This window comes from Pezoporus occidentalis, unplaced genomic scaffold (assembly GCF_034315485.1).
Source record: "Pezoporus occidentalis ecotype Australia unplaced genomic scaffold, CSIRO_AGI_Poc_V1 ctg120, whole genome shotgun sequence".
Lineage (NCBI taxonomy): Eukaryota > Metazoa > Chordata > Aves > Psittaciformes > Psittacidae > Pezoporus > Pezoporus occidentalis.
The window spans coordinates 427,176-442,625 of NW_026912995.1; the positions used below are offsets into that span (position 1 = coordinate 427,176).

Sequence of the window (15,450 nt, forward strand, 5' to 3'; positions counted from 1 at the left end):
GCAGCTTTCAAGAATGTAACTAATTTCATGGTTCAGAGCAACGATGATCCTTTAGAACAAAGGTTTGAAGCCAGAGATAGTTGGAAAAATGCAGATAGCATAAAAATATTATATATATATCCCTCCCACAAAAATACCATCTCTTTGGGTCAGAACAGCATAGTCATTCTTTAACACTTTGTATAGAATTGAAGAAAACATCCCTGAACCTATTTGTTTTTCTTAGTTCATACCCAGCCATTTCCCTGCAGGCTGATTTCACACTGTTATTCCAGTGAGTGACTGTGTCTTCAACAAAATGATCTGTTTCCTTGTGCTTTAGGCTTCCTTCTGGCCCTGGAGTATTACTGTAGTATGCAATATGATGACACATTTTTATAATGCTCTCTATATAGGATGTACTGACAAGTAGATGTAAAGCGTCTTCTGTTTGATAGCTCCTTTGTCAGCTCCTTTGTATGCTGTGGACATACCCTTTGTGGGAAGCTCCCCTTGCCCAATCAGATTGCTGTACCAATATTTTCCTTGACATATATATATATATACTAAAACAGTTCTGCTGACATCCCAGGTATGTTGACTTGTTACTGACCAAGAGCAGGGTGAAACAGCAAGGCACAGAAAATCCACTATGCATTCTAACATTTAGGCTTTATCCTTTATTAGGTAGTGAGTAAGAGACATAAAAAGAATTAACTTTGTTGTTTACAGCTGAAATTTAAGAGACTTGTGTGAACAAAAACTTGTTCCATAGAGCACTGTGACAAAAGAGGTCCAAGTAAGCAGAACGTGTCATTGCAAATTAGCTGATGTAAGTAGTTGGAATGATGCTCTTTATTTCTAGGAAAACTTGTCTTAACGCTGACCTTGGTACTGTGCCTCCATACATGCCACAGGCCACATTTTGGCAAGGAACAGCCTGCTGATTTTGACGGCATTTTAACAACATGGCAGGATGTACATCAGGTGTCCATGCACCGGAAGGCCATGCATAAGAGTCTATAGGATATTTGTGGGTCTCCCCTTTTCCCATCTGTGTATTTTTTTCATGGGGAAAAGATCACCTGCCCAGATCTTCTGCCTTCCCAAAATGCTGGTCCTCCTCTGTTTAGCGAGCTCTTACTTACACAGCCTATTACAAAAGGCCTGTAGATAAACAGTGGCTCATGGAGCACAGCTTGAAAAGTGGTGCTCTGTTCAAGGAGGGATATGAACACAGCTGGCAACGGCACTACAACTTCTGCAAAAAGATGGAAGATTGAAAGCAGGCTCAAAAGACCAAGGCCAAGATTTTGCAAAGAGGAGTTGAACATTACTACATTACATTTACGTACCCAAATAAAATGAGGCATTTTCTTAATTGAGTGCTAGGTGCAGGTTTTGAAGGCTGGTTTGTTTACTGCCTCTTTACTGGGAGCTGTAGAGTTAGGAAGCCCTTTTAAATGTCAGCCCCTAGTTATTTAGGTGCCTAAACTTGGCTTCAGGAACTTACTCATACTCTTCGTGTTTTGGAAATTGGGCCAAAGCAATCCAGGTAGTAATTAGCCCTGAAATCACCATCACATCTTCTTCATGGCTACATAGGAGCGAATTAAATATAAACAAAAGCCCATTTCATTTCAAGGCACAAACGTTTGCAAATAAACTGGATGAAATACAAATACGTAATATAGAACTTATTTTAACACTTGTAGATAAATAAATGCAACTCTTTGGAATTCTTTGGACACAGACATCCATGGAACCTCTTCTTTCTCTCTTTTTTCATATATTTTTTTTATAAAATCTAAATGCAGAGAGGTTTAAAAAATGGCAAATATCAATGTATATGGAAGGCTCACTGATGAACTGCAAGTCAAAAGTGCTGTATATTCCCATCCTCTGTATCTCCCAACTGTCCACATTAACCACAGGCAGCATCTTATAGCAACCACATGGTCAATATTTTGCATTACTACCTTTTAATAAAATCTTTCAAATAATTTCCACATCTAAACTTAAATTATGCTTTTAAATTTTATTCCTCCTAAATGTATGGTAGGTATTTCACATAGCTACACATCAGAGTGGTCGCATGCCACTCAGCAGCGCGCTCCATAATATTAATAGATACTTTTCAGCTCCCTATGGGAAAAAGCAGGCAGCAAGAATCAGATTCAAGAAGTCTATTTTTTCTCTGCTGTTTGTTGCTTACCACTTAATGACCCACATGTGAAACTCAATGGTTATATAATTATTTTATATAGTAGATTTTCTGTTTATAAGTTATTTTTCTTACTCTAACATATATACAATATATCTATATATACCCCTGATAAATCTCAATTTAAAGGGACACAGTCAACCCCTTTAAGCCTCACAGTAAATGTATAAGGCTTTAAGCTGTCCTTATATAAAGGTCAGCTACAGAATTCAAGGGTCCCTTCAGATCCTAAAGTTTGTATTTGTTCCAAACCCACAATGTGCAGTTATCTTGTAATATGTATCTCACGTGCTGCTGTTTACATTTTATAGGTATATTAAGACATTTTATATCACATCAGTAGGAAATAAAACAAGAGAATAAAACTGCTTCTATGACTAAGCCTGTTGCAAAAAACGTTACCTGGATCTATAGACACTCCCACTGGTGTGATATAAAAGGAATATGTGCCATTCTTGGAAGGAAATTCTGGCTACACTGCAGTCAGAAGGAACTTTATACTGACTTAAATGAGGCCAGGATTTCTCTCCTGCTTTTCATTTGCTAGTTATGACTTTGTGCAACCCATTTGTGTCTTCTGTCTGCTCAACACTAAGGTATCAGGCCTGTTTCAGGACAAGAGTGTAGTTTTAGCTGTCCACTGGAATGCCTTCAACATTGATCTATCCTGTATGTATTACACGTTTGAATATACACACACAGTACACACTGTACACATACGTTCTCAGTTAAATAGAATTTTGACCTATTCTGTGTACAGCATCTGGATATTTTTTTTTTCCTCTCACTAAATCTTCTTTACCATTTACTTTGACCTAATCATAGATTATCTTCATGCCCATTCTTCTCTGGGTGAGGAAAGCGATTTCTGCTCACCAGGTACAGCTCCACATTATTGTCATCATTTTTGACTACTTACCAAAGTGACATAATTTTTTCATTTTGTCTTTTGCAACTCAGTTAGAAACCTAGTGGCATAGATAGAGACACAATGCTACTGTTTTACAAGACATCTATTATATCTACTTTTGTTCAGATAAATACCCATTAACTGCTGATTTGGCAGGAGGATTGGTAAGGGTACTACTATTCACAGTGTTTCTTTTTTTTTTTCCTTCTTTAATCTACAGAATAAAGTATTTTATGTACATTGGAACCAGTTAATGCCCTTTAGACAAATTTGTAAGTTGTTTCATAAAGCAGGAAAGACATTGCAGGGAAATATGTGCCAAAAAGCACAGTCAAAGGCTTCATAAGTTTTATATGTCACTACAAGTCAATGCTGGAGATCAGTTCTAAAACGATCAATACTCAAGAGGAATGTTCTCATCTGGAGAAAATACTGCCCATTCCCCCTTTTAGAATTTGTTCAGTTCTCTATCAAAAGTCCTGGCTCTTCATATATACTTTAAACTATAAATAAACACTGCATAGTTCAATGTTCTTGATTTTCTTTTTGTTTTGTTTGTTTGTTTTGAAAAATTATTGCAGTACAATTAATTCCTGTTTGGAGTTCAGTAAGGAGCAAACAGCACAGGAGTATGAGTGGTCCGTATAGGCCCCGGAGCTGGTCGTAGGAGTGCTGGAGGAAGTGCTGAAGTCTGGAAAAGGGTGGCTGCTGGGGCTGTGCGAAGACTGAAGGGGGAATTCACAGCCACAGCAGCAGCTGCTGCTGCAGCTGCTAGCGGGTTTGGTAGGATCCGTGGAGCCATTGGCTTTGAAGGTTCCTTTGAAAATACTAATTTTACCTGTGGGGAAGAGAGAAAACAAACAAACAGAGAGACATAATTTGTTCATATCAGGAACACCACAGGGATCTTGACTTAAGACGGTAAGTGCAAAATCAGGCAAGAGAGGCCTCATAGTGGCTACTGACTCTGTGAGCTGCAGGCTTGTGACAGGAGATACGATCTTACAGATTGGACAAGGGTGAGCAGGATTTGGTTGGGGACAGACAGTTTCAATGTTCACACCTTATTGCTGAGACTTGCAATTTAACATGAGATTAGAAAACAAAGAAAACCTAAACAGAATCATAGAATCATAGAATAGTTAGAGTTGGAAAGGACCTTAAGATCATCTAGTTCCAACCCCCCTGCCATGGGAAGGGACACATCCCACGAAATAAATTAGGGGCTGGGCAATCTGCACCAAAGGAATGCTGCATGTACCATACAAAAATTAAATAAAGAAGAATTACCCATCAATTAAAAGACTCCCATCTGGACAGCTTTACGACAGAGAACAGAGCAGAATGAAAAAGGTCTGACTTTGTTTTTACCATTACGATGCAAGTTCTACTCAAAATTAACATCTCCAGCTAGCTCTTATTTATTAGCTCCTGTTTCTGAGAACAAGCAAATAAAAAACCAAAGTTTGTCTTGTGCCAGTTATGAAAATCTTCTATGTTTCACAGGTTCAAGCAGGTGCTGAATTCTATGGGTGCTGCCCTATGTCATCTAGCTGCATCTTCAAAATTTTATGGTTAAGATACTGTTCACTCTTACAAGGACTGTGAAAAAGTCGCAGATATTTTAAAATGTTGTCATGAATTTTCCCTACATCACATGCCAAAACATGGTATTTTTATTACTGTCACTGAGGCTTCCCCTTTAAAAGCATGTAAATCATGAGTCTTATTACCAAATACAACTCATTTAGTTCCCAAAAAGACAGAAAAAACCCCAACAACTCCTGATGCTTTTCCCAGACTGATTGAATATATTCACAGAGGTCCATTATTATTTAAGAGAATTTACATTTGGTATGCATACAAATGAACATCAGAGTAGTCTATATAGATTTCTGCAGATTTCAGGGGGACTTCAAGTTTCTAATGAGATGCCAGGAGCCTGAATACCTTTGTTGTTCTGATTTTGTAATTCTGAGATAAGAATAGAAACCTCATCCACTGGCAAGGAAAAGTTCCCATTGGCTGTGATGGACTTTTAGTGGGTCTGTGTCCTTGCATGACCTGAGGCCTTTGCAAAGAACATAAACCTGAATATGTCGTATTGCATGTAGAGAATATGAATATATATACCATACCACGGTACATATCACTGTAAGTATGGACACTTCTCACTCACAGGGAAACAATTTCTCATCCTTGAATTGAAAGGGACTTTCAAATAATTAGCTTGAACTCTATCAATCTGATATTTTCAACTCGCCAGTTCCATAAAGTAAGGCCAGGACTACTCTGACATGAATCACCAGCGAGTTTCATCATTACACTATTGCCATATTCTAAAAAGCCTGTGGTTCTTTACCAGTCAGATGGATTCAAGATTTTTACTTTTCCTAATACCCACTGGCAACTCTGCTGGCCTCAAGGTCTTTTTAAAGCTCTGAGAGAGATACTCATAGGGGACCAGATTCTGTTATTCTCTTAAAGGAGGATATAATGCAGTTAGATACAGAATTCCTCATGGTGCCTATGAAAAGCAATGATCTGATATTTTTCTTGATCAGTGTGACACCCACTGATCCAAGCTGTATTCTTCCCTGCTGAGCATGTGACTTTTTCCTCCTTCCTTACAGTTTTTAGTAAATACTGTTTAGAACACACAGAAAAAAACCCTAAAAATCCTGTGTACAAAGTACAGAAAACCCCAGCCCAAAACAACAGGACTCCGACTGAGGTCTAGAATTTCCAGTGAAGGATGTTTTCCCTAAGAGTTATTTTATTGCAGAAAGTTTAGACTATCAAATGTCTGATAAACTTTTTCTCTCCAGTGTAGTGTTTTATATATGCTGGACATTTGTGTCTTGAAGACATATCAAGTAAGTCCCAATATTACAAGATTTCTTAAACTCTTGGGAATTTCTTAAATTTTATAGGAATTCATAAAGTTTTGTCTGAAGCATGCAAAACCAGACCAGGCAAAGCAGTACAGATGATACTGAAAACATGGCAATGGAAAGGTTTTGGTCTAGAACAGCTATGAAAATCTAGTACATCCTTTTCCTAACTTCTCTGGAAATAAATTTGGTGATGTTCACACATTTTTTTTGTCATGAAGAACAAAGATTTTATGTGACTTATGTTTATATTAAAAGGCTAGGGCTATTTTCCCATTCTTGGAGGAATCAAAAAATTCTAATGAAGTTAGATAGCTCTGTAGTTAATTTATCAACACGGCTCTGATTTCACGATAGCTGCAAAACTAGTAATCTTTAGCATATACAATACCCTGCAAGTATTAGTTACTAACAGGAAAGTCAACATCAAAAGTAAAGTAGCCACTATCTGTTTCATTTTCAATGAAGCAAAATCAGGGACAGTAAATAACTTGAAAAATTAATGGGGAGCAAAGAAAAATCTAGAGCTCATAAAAAACATTTACATTCAAAGTTAAATTAGCACATCTTCGGCTTGCTGCTGTGCCATTCTGCATTTAAATGACAGCAATTTTGGTATTTTTTCTATCCAAAACCAAAAAGACTAAACAGATAACTGCTGTCATCTTTTCTAAGTGTGGTCTCCATTCTACTACCCAGAACTGTTCATTTATTACTGACTCATTCTCTCCTTCTGAAGTCCCCTTGGTCTCTTTGCTTGCCTCTAGCCTGTATATTGTGAGCAATTGGGAGTGAGGAAGTAGGAAAAGGATACCTTGCCTTTATTTGTCTATGTGGCAACTAAATGATCCTGGCTGAAGTTCTCAAAAACCACCATTACAAAAAAATTTGTAAATAGAGAACTCTGCACAACAGCAACAGTAATGTAACAGTTATTTTCATCCCCTAGGAAACAGTGGATTTCCTAAAGGAATAATAATCCTGTCAGAGAGGCTTTAGTGATTTCTTCTCCTACTTACCTCATACATATTTTCTATTCCTTTCAGCATAGCTTATATGTACTGGAGACCTTGGTCTTCTTGGTGGATTACTGGAAAATCCTATGGGCCTATATTCCTACCAGTGGATCTACCAGAATGAGGCACTGCATTACACTACAACACTTAGGAAAGCTCCTACCCAACTGAATCATGCATGAATATATATATACTCATGAGGGTGGTCCCAACAAAGATAGACTTCTGTTGTCAAGAAAAGAGCTTTAACTTAAAGAGAACTGGGTTTTCACAGAAACAAAGCTCCATATTCTAACAGCATTAAAGAAGATGGTCACAGCATAAAGAGCTAATCTCTATGAGGCCAAGGATTCAACATCCTCCCTCTGCCAAAACCATCTATAAACCCTTATGAAACACCAGAGCACATAAAACAATCATGCAGTTTATCTGATGGAGATAAATGTCAGATGTTTCACTAATCCACCCACAATATAAGCTGTTTCTTAACTGATGGCAGAATCCTAGAGGGTTTTTTATTAAAAAGTAAACATTTTTCTCAGCTATTGAAACTAGTAAAAACTGTGTTACAGAGAGTTTATCCTGGCAGTCAAAAATGTGACCAAAACTACCCTGAAACTCAGTGAAATGAAATGAGAGATGAATTTTTTCAATTATTTTAGTTGTTATCTGAGTAATTTTTCTAAATAGAATAAAGGTTTCATGTTTTATAGAGTATTATTTAGCCATTTCATCACTATTGTCCTTTGTGAAAACTGGAAAAATCCTGTTTGACATCTGGGTGCTTCTTTCATCTCTTGCTCTTTAATTACCTTTGAAACAAGCTTCTTTCCTGGGGTTATTCAGTTCTAGCTACAAAACTGAGGACCCACAGGTTGTAGTCAACACCCATTAGAGTATAGAAAAAGTCCCCTGTGGGCTTCCATGGGCTCATACACTTGTATACTCCCATTGCTGACACTATTCCTCTCATTTTAATCATTTTTCCACCTAGATTTTCTAAAACCCCTACTTAGCCTGGTGAAAACAAAAGTAAAATAAAACAAAATAAAATGAAATAAAAAGAAATAAAATAAACCCCCACCAAACCCAAACGACCATAAAAGTGTTTGACTTACCCCTAGAGGATGTGTTCCCTTCTGGAGTTTGTTGTAAGGGCTGTATTTAGGCTTAGGTGGCTTCCCAGCAGCTCTGTCTTTGTGCCTTCTACTGCTTATGTGCTGTTAAAATACATTTGGGAGGGGGGAAGAGTGATAGTTGTTTAATAGATCATTTCAGATTTTGCTTTTCATAAGGGTGTTCCAACACTGAAGGCTACTGCTCTCTACAGCAGCATTACTTTGACTAATTCAATAACAAATGGAAACAGGGTTTATTCCAGTTTTAACGATCCTTTGTGTATCACATACTGGAACTCTGATTTTTAACAGTGCTCAGTTCAGCTCTGCTTCCCCTGTAGTCAATTATTTTATCACCTTTGCTAACTTCAACAGGACCTGAATCAGGTCAAAGATAGAAGCTTTTGAAAAATTCCTCCCCATTTATAAAGTATCCATCAAATTCAATCCACTGCTGACAGAAATTTTAGAGGAATATTAGATAATAGAGTATCCTCTATTGGAAGTGGGGCAGGGGGAAAGGTCACAAAATTGTTTAAATCCCTAAGAAACCCAAGATTTCAGCTGAAAGATGGTTACATACCAAACTGTCAGTGAAAAAAAAAACCACAAAATCCACTATCTTCTTCATGAAATCTATGAGATTTTACAGAAATCCTGCTACACAGACTTTATTGCAGTATTAGATGTAAAGGACCTTTTTCAGTACTATATTCTTTGATTTCCATTCTCAGGAGTTCTCACCAAAAAAAAAAAAAAAAGACAAAAGAACTGGGCTTTTTTTTTTTTTCCCTGAAAGCAGAAGACAAGTATTGCTGTGGTCCATTAGTGAATTTATCTTCATTCTTGTAAAGTTCCCCAAGTTTAATTCCAAAAGGCATATGGAATTAAATTAAGTGTTTTTCAGAACAAAGGCTTTGTTCATCTGAAGAATGACTGAACATAATTTAGTGTAATTGCAATTTAGAGGTCATGCTTCTCAGTTAGAGTAACACTGATAAAAAAATAGTACAAATCCTCTCCAGCCTGCGTTTCTAAGCAGGTTATGCAGTGCTCTGTGAAAGTGCTGCCTGCACCCACCTCCACATCTTTTTCAAGTCCAATATCATGCAGTACACTAAATGGCAGGGTTTATTAGCTCATGACAATTACACTAGTCTAAAGACAGTTGTGACATGTTGCAGCTTAGAGCTTCTATAACTCTTTACAGAAATATATGTAGAATCATAGAATCATGAAACCAACTAGGTTGGAAAAGACCTTTTGAGATCATCAAGTAATCAAGAGATTTTGAGAAAACATATTCTGTGTAAGGGAAAATCATATCCAAACCAAAACATACAGCATGACAGCCAAATACAAAGGGCAAAATCTGTAAGCTCCATTTGGATGTAAACTGTTAGACTGACACATGCTGACTGTGTTGGTACTTTATCATCATGAAAACAAAGAACAGCCAAGGATTCACACTCTGCATCTAGCTGAGTACCTGTTTCAGTTGTGTCTCAGAGTTTACGTGCACATCACATATTTCACAGTGAAATGTTTTGTTCTGAAGGCCTGTGTTTCCTTTATTCACAGGTCCTTTGCCTTTTACGCCTGCCCGGGGAAAGGCTTTTATGGTTCCACTTCCATTCCGAGCTTCCAGCATAGTTTTGTGCTTAGTCCCTGGAGACATTAGAAATGGGAAACAGAAACAACTTTGGCAATTTGGTTGCATTCATTGTTTTATTTTCTTTTTAAAAGAAAATCATATGAGCCTCAGCTTGGTACCACATGCTGTTCTTGGAATATGCCTGTGTTTGTCTGCATCTGATTCATACCAATGTAACAATATTTAAGATCTGATATTTCATTATCAAATTACATAACTGTAGGTAATGCACTAGAACAAAGCAGCCAGACCAGTAAGTAGTGGCACAATCAGGTATCCTGATGTGAAGTTAAATGGGCGTGACTTTTCTCATTAACTCCTACTGCTAATAAAACCTGAACTGTAGCTGCAAAAGAAGAGTAATTTAGCTATTAAAGATGTAGTTGGATTTGATTTGTTGTCCTCCTGAATGGATTGATAAACAGTATGTCTTATGTATCTTACACTTAAATCTGTATTTAATTAATTAGTCTTCAAATCAAAAAGGGGCAGAGGTTTCTGGCAGCAACCTATGGATCTTCAATGGCCTGGATGGAAACCGAAATGTGTGAGAAACGTGTATGTGAGAAAACTGCACCTGAATTTTTTATTGAAATAAAGACTGGATAGAAAACAAGTATCCTGTAGTGTTACCTTTATTCAGAGTGAACAATCTCTTATACTGTTGACTTCCACACAGAACAAGATTTTGACTCATCTTGATCAGAAAAATGTTGAGTGTAACCCTTATGTGAAGTTAAATAACTTTATAAAGTTGAATTTTCACCAGTTGAAAACCTGGCATACATCAAATACAGCATTCTAAACTGACTAGGCTTTGTTTCTCATGAATAGCAACAAATTAGCATTTCCTTTTTAATTTAAGTGGATTCTTCAGATATGCCAAAGTTAATTCCTATTTTATTACATCATGAAACCACTGATCATTTTGCTGCAGGTATATGATCGCTGTCTCTTATGTTTCAAACCTTAGGCTCTCTGTTTGTCTCTTAAATCTATTTAACCTGCTGGCAGGTAACCCCTGACATCCAAAATCAGGAGATTTTCTGCAGGATGGTTATAGGTGGTCATTGCCACCATATTAAATCCCAAGATCTTTTAACTCTGCTCACCACACAGCCAATGAATGAGATGCTTAAAACAGTGACTGTGAATGATGGCTCGCTACTACTGGCAATTATTGAAGCTACTAGCTCTAACAACATGAAAATGTTTGGAAAGTAAAAAACTCTCATACAGCAGTTGCTATCAGTTGATGAAAACAAAGGGAAAATATACATAATTTTAACAGGTTATTAACAGACAATATGAAGAAGAATTCTAACTCTCGTTACTGGACTCCAGCTGACACTCCCTCTTTCAGCCTTAATTTGTTAGATTTCAAACAAAACTAATAGCATTCATACTCAGTTTGCTAGCTGGCACAAACAAAACTATGCAAACTCTGAACACCAAAGGTAATGAAGCATGAGCTGTCATTTAGCTCTATAAGGTTTGGAAGTGGCAAAAGCTAAAATGTAAGAAAATGGGTAACTTGCATGCAACAAAATCCCTTTCTTCCTGCTTTATGAAAGACTCTTAGTCTGTCATTTTTATTCTTTAATAGTTAATGAATTCCTTGTAATTGCCAGTTTTCTGCCACCTCTTTGTCCCCTGCTGCAAGAGATCTAATCTATTCAGGGGAAGATAATTTCACAGCTCTTGAGAGAGAAGGAAAAAATGGAGAAAAGCAAGCACTGCTCCATCTCACCACTGTTGTGCGCCTCCAGCTGCGAGGCAGAGTTGACAGCGACTTTGCATAGTGAACAGTACAGCAGTCTTTTTGCTTTTTCTTCCTCAGTCTCCACAGAAGGGCATGTGGTGCTGCTAGTGGCTGTTGTGGGGACTTTCTCCACTTTAGAGGTGATCTCAGTTGTCATAACACTGCTCTTCCGGATTTCCACGGTTGTTGTTGTTGATATTGCTGGTGTCCCTGTGGTAACGTCTGCGGGCAAAGAGAGGAGATGGAAGGAAACACAAAAAAAGGGGTTTTGACCTTTGGCATTTGCTTGTTTTCATCCTAATGCTGCAACTGCACAGAGAGTCAGATTGTGCTGGTGATGGTTTGACTAATGGTAATGAAATAAATCTGACCTTATTCTTTGTATTTTGCGTGGTTACAAAATACAGTACTCCCATGTATCGAAATGAGACGTATTCTGTCTCCTGCCTTGTGCTAACACCCAGTAAATACAGAATTCATAAATTGAAAAGACAGGTCATTAAAACTGCACTGTGCAACTGAAAGATAATCTGCTAGACGAGGTCGTGTAATTTACCATTATAATGGTTAGTTAAAATTTATATGCGGCACTTCAGATGCATAAACTGCCATAGTACCACATAATACTTACGCTATGAGTAGCAAAGCTAAGGTTTTACCATTCTGGACTAAAACTAATATTAAAATAATTGTCTGTTCTTGATATCTGATAAAATAAAATGTTAAATTGATGCTTCACTTGATATTAGCCAAAACTAACACAAAATGACATGTAATGAATAATACACAGTATACATTTATCCATTATTGTTACCCATTACATAATAACAATAAATACTAATAGTAATTAAATATGCAAAATTCTGTATCTGAGACTTACACAAACACCAATAAGATCTCCATTTTTCATATCAGTGGTATGTTTGGAAAAATTGTAAGCATATTATAAACCTAAACCTATATTTGCAAACTTAGTGCTTCCACCTAAGAACTTGCGCTTTTTTCTGTAGTTTTCAAATTCAAGAGAGAGAAAATACAGTGATATTGTGGTTTGAATAATGCATAGATGAAATTTGGATATGGCAGTTTCATATGGTAGTTAAGTACTTAGCAGGATAGAGGATAGCAAAATACAGCAATGAGGCAGTGGAGAAGACAGCAAGTAAGGGACAGGAAAAGGAGAGTAAGGACAGGAACTGTTCTAGCTTTGCACTGTTGTATTTTGTCATATTAAGTCCTACTGAGTAGCAGTTTCTTCTGTAAGAAATCACAGTTACTTAACTGAGATATCCCTGGAATTGGGTATGTTACAACATAGACAGCTAATTTTCTTTCATACATCCCTTGGTGTTAGTGGTGCTCTACCTGTACTGTGCTTTATTCACTACAATTTGTAAGAATAGGCAAAATAATAAATATTTTGCTGATAGATCTCAGTATGTGCTGTGGTGCAGGAGGGACACAACTGACTGATGCTGCAGAGGTGTTTCAGATTGTTCAACAACTTCATTACTGAAGAACATACCTAATACCTTAGCAGACAATAGCAAACTGGGAGCAACCACAAACACAGAAACATGATTCAAAACAATTCTGAGAAACAGTCTAGAAAATTAGATACTTTTCAGCAAAGACAACTGCAGGAGTCCACACTCAGTAGGATTAATCTGATCTATTAAAACAAGATGAAGAACAACAGCCCCAAAACTACTTTTTGAGGACTTGTTTGTTTGATTTTGTGTTGTTTTCTTTGCTCGTTTATGAGAAAAAGCTTTCCGTAGCAGGTAATAAAATGAAGAGAGATCTCTCATATCATCGCGTTACGAAACAGGTCCCCCCCCCCATACTGGAAGTCTGAAGTGAAAATTATATGAAGGATTTTCTTCTCTCCTAATCAGCACTTAAAAGGCCCTGTGTCCAGTCTGCGGACCACAAAGTCAAAAATGAAAAATTGCCTGCTTTGTTGTAAATCCAGCAGCAATATAAATGGAAACCAATAAGAGGGAGAGGAAGCCAAAACAAATTAGACATTTAGAAAACATGGACTGTGAATATGGAAGACGAAGGTAAACACTGAAACCATTTTTTAGATCTGTAGAAGGTAGCTAAAAATAAGAAAATAAACTCTTTTCCCTGATCCTTCCTAATAGGACACAGACTACGGGATTACATCAAGAGAGCCTTAGATTAGACATCAGGAAATTTGTTCTAATAAAGCTTGAGAATAGCCTACCTGCAGAGATCTGGAAACACTGTCCACTGGAGCACTTGAAACTGACTGACCAAATATCTGCGGGAGCAACCGACCCAGGTATGATTCCCTTTCAGTCAGTGGGGATTTGACCCTTCCAGACCTATTAATTTCTATACATTCTATATTTTGTGGTGTTTGTACATATTTTCCCATTTAAGTTTTAAAACCCAAATGTTTTTTTAAAAATTATTATTCATAAAACCAAGAAAGCAGAGTTTGTCATGTGAATATTCTACATACTTCCAGGCATTAAAGCATATAGCAAAAATAAGATCCTGCTTAACACCTCATTTTTTTCCTGAGAATGAGTCTGGAGGTGGTTATATCCTGAAAGTACCGGCCATGTCAAATACTGGTGCAGAAGCAGTAGTATTATTTGCTGAACATTCTGTTATTATTTATTATTTTTACAGACCAACAATAATGTTTCAAGAAAACCCAACCTGTTTTGAAATATTAAGGTTTTTGTTGGGAAACTGATAAGTAAATGAAGCATTTGTAGATCTGCCCACAAAATTGTACATTTAACTAGTCACTCCTTTCCCATCCCAAAGAATCTGAAAGTCAGTGTTGGCTTTCTTTCAGTTGAAAGTTGCCACAGTGAAATTATTTTCCTCAAAATCCCAATCCCAGCAGTACATAACACTGGTTTTAGAACTTCAGTTTCTCCATCTCGGTTCTACCATAGAGTAGTAGGTTCAGCCAATGTACTTTTCTGGTGAAAAGGAAGGCAGAGGGTTGATGGCATCAGGGAGAAGGAAAGACATTAACATTCTCTCAGGACTGATGGCAACTTTGGTGCTCATTCTAATCTTGCAGGAAATTAGATATGTACATCATATGTAAATCACCATTTAACAGCTTTACAGTGCAAGGGTCAGTATTCTGCCTTAAGCAAGGAAAACCTGAGGCAATGAAAATCAACAAAAACTTAAATAGCTGCAGATTTTATCCAGCTTCAAATATCTGACCTCCTTTATCTCTGTCATCTATTATTTCCCTATGTAATTATTTTAAAGTGAAAAGAAAATACAATTTATTTTTTTAGTCCTTTTGCAGGTATTTTGAGATGCATGCATGAAAGCAGCATTGTATATAGAAATTAAACTAAAAATGTTAAACTCTTCATATTCTTCAACTAAAAAAATAATCAAAGTTCAGTATATATATTCTGCACTTTCAAAAGGTGCCCTGCATAAATATATTCCACTAATGCAAATGCATTAATGACTCAAAACATGAACAAGAAAATCACCCAAGTTCATCAAATAAAAGCCACCACACAGATTTAAAGCTGGTTCTCCTCATATAAACTTTAGAATTATCTGCAGGAATTAAAAGAAAACATTCTAATAGCGGTCAATTAAGCTACAAAGAGGAAATTCAAATCCTCTTCTCACCAGAACTTCTAACTGAACCAGCATGAGTCTCTTCGAGTACACTACAGTATTGCTGCCTGTACACATCTCAGTGTCCTAAATACAGGCACAGCATTAAAGGTATAAAGGATTAAAAAAACCACAACCCATAAACCAAATCAACAACAAAACCACCAAAAAGGAATAGGAAGGCATTTGAATAGATGCCTTGAAGACTGAATCAGCATTTTTCAACATTATATTATGACAGTGCTTTAAGA

General features: G+C 36.9%; 1 protein-coding gene across 4 annotated transcripts in view; it reads right to left on the reverse strand.

Annotated features, from left to right (window-relative positions):
* Window positions 1–3,651: 3,651 nt before the first annotated feature.
* ZNF385D (zinc finger protein 385D) overlaps window positions 3,652–15,450 on the reverse strand; it is a 423,315-nt gene continuing 411,516 nt past the window's right edge. For all 4 annotated transcript variants that reach the window (XM_062607166.1, XM_062607168.1, XM_062607170.1 and 1 more), the window contains 4 exons: window positions 11,546–11,779; window positions 9,631–9,809; window positions 8,142–8,243; window positions 3,652–3,951 (listed from right to left, as the gene is read on the reverse strand). In XM_062607166.1, coding sequence (XP_062463150.1) covers window positions 3,718–3,951; window positions 8,142–8,243; window positions 9,631–9,809; window positions 11,546–11,779 — 749 coding nt within the window. In that variant the 3' untranslated portion in view covers window positions 3,652–3,717. The remainder of the gene's footprint in view (window positions 3,952–8,141; window positions 8,244–9,630; window positions 9,810–11,545; window positions 11,780–15,450) is intronic.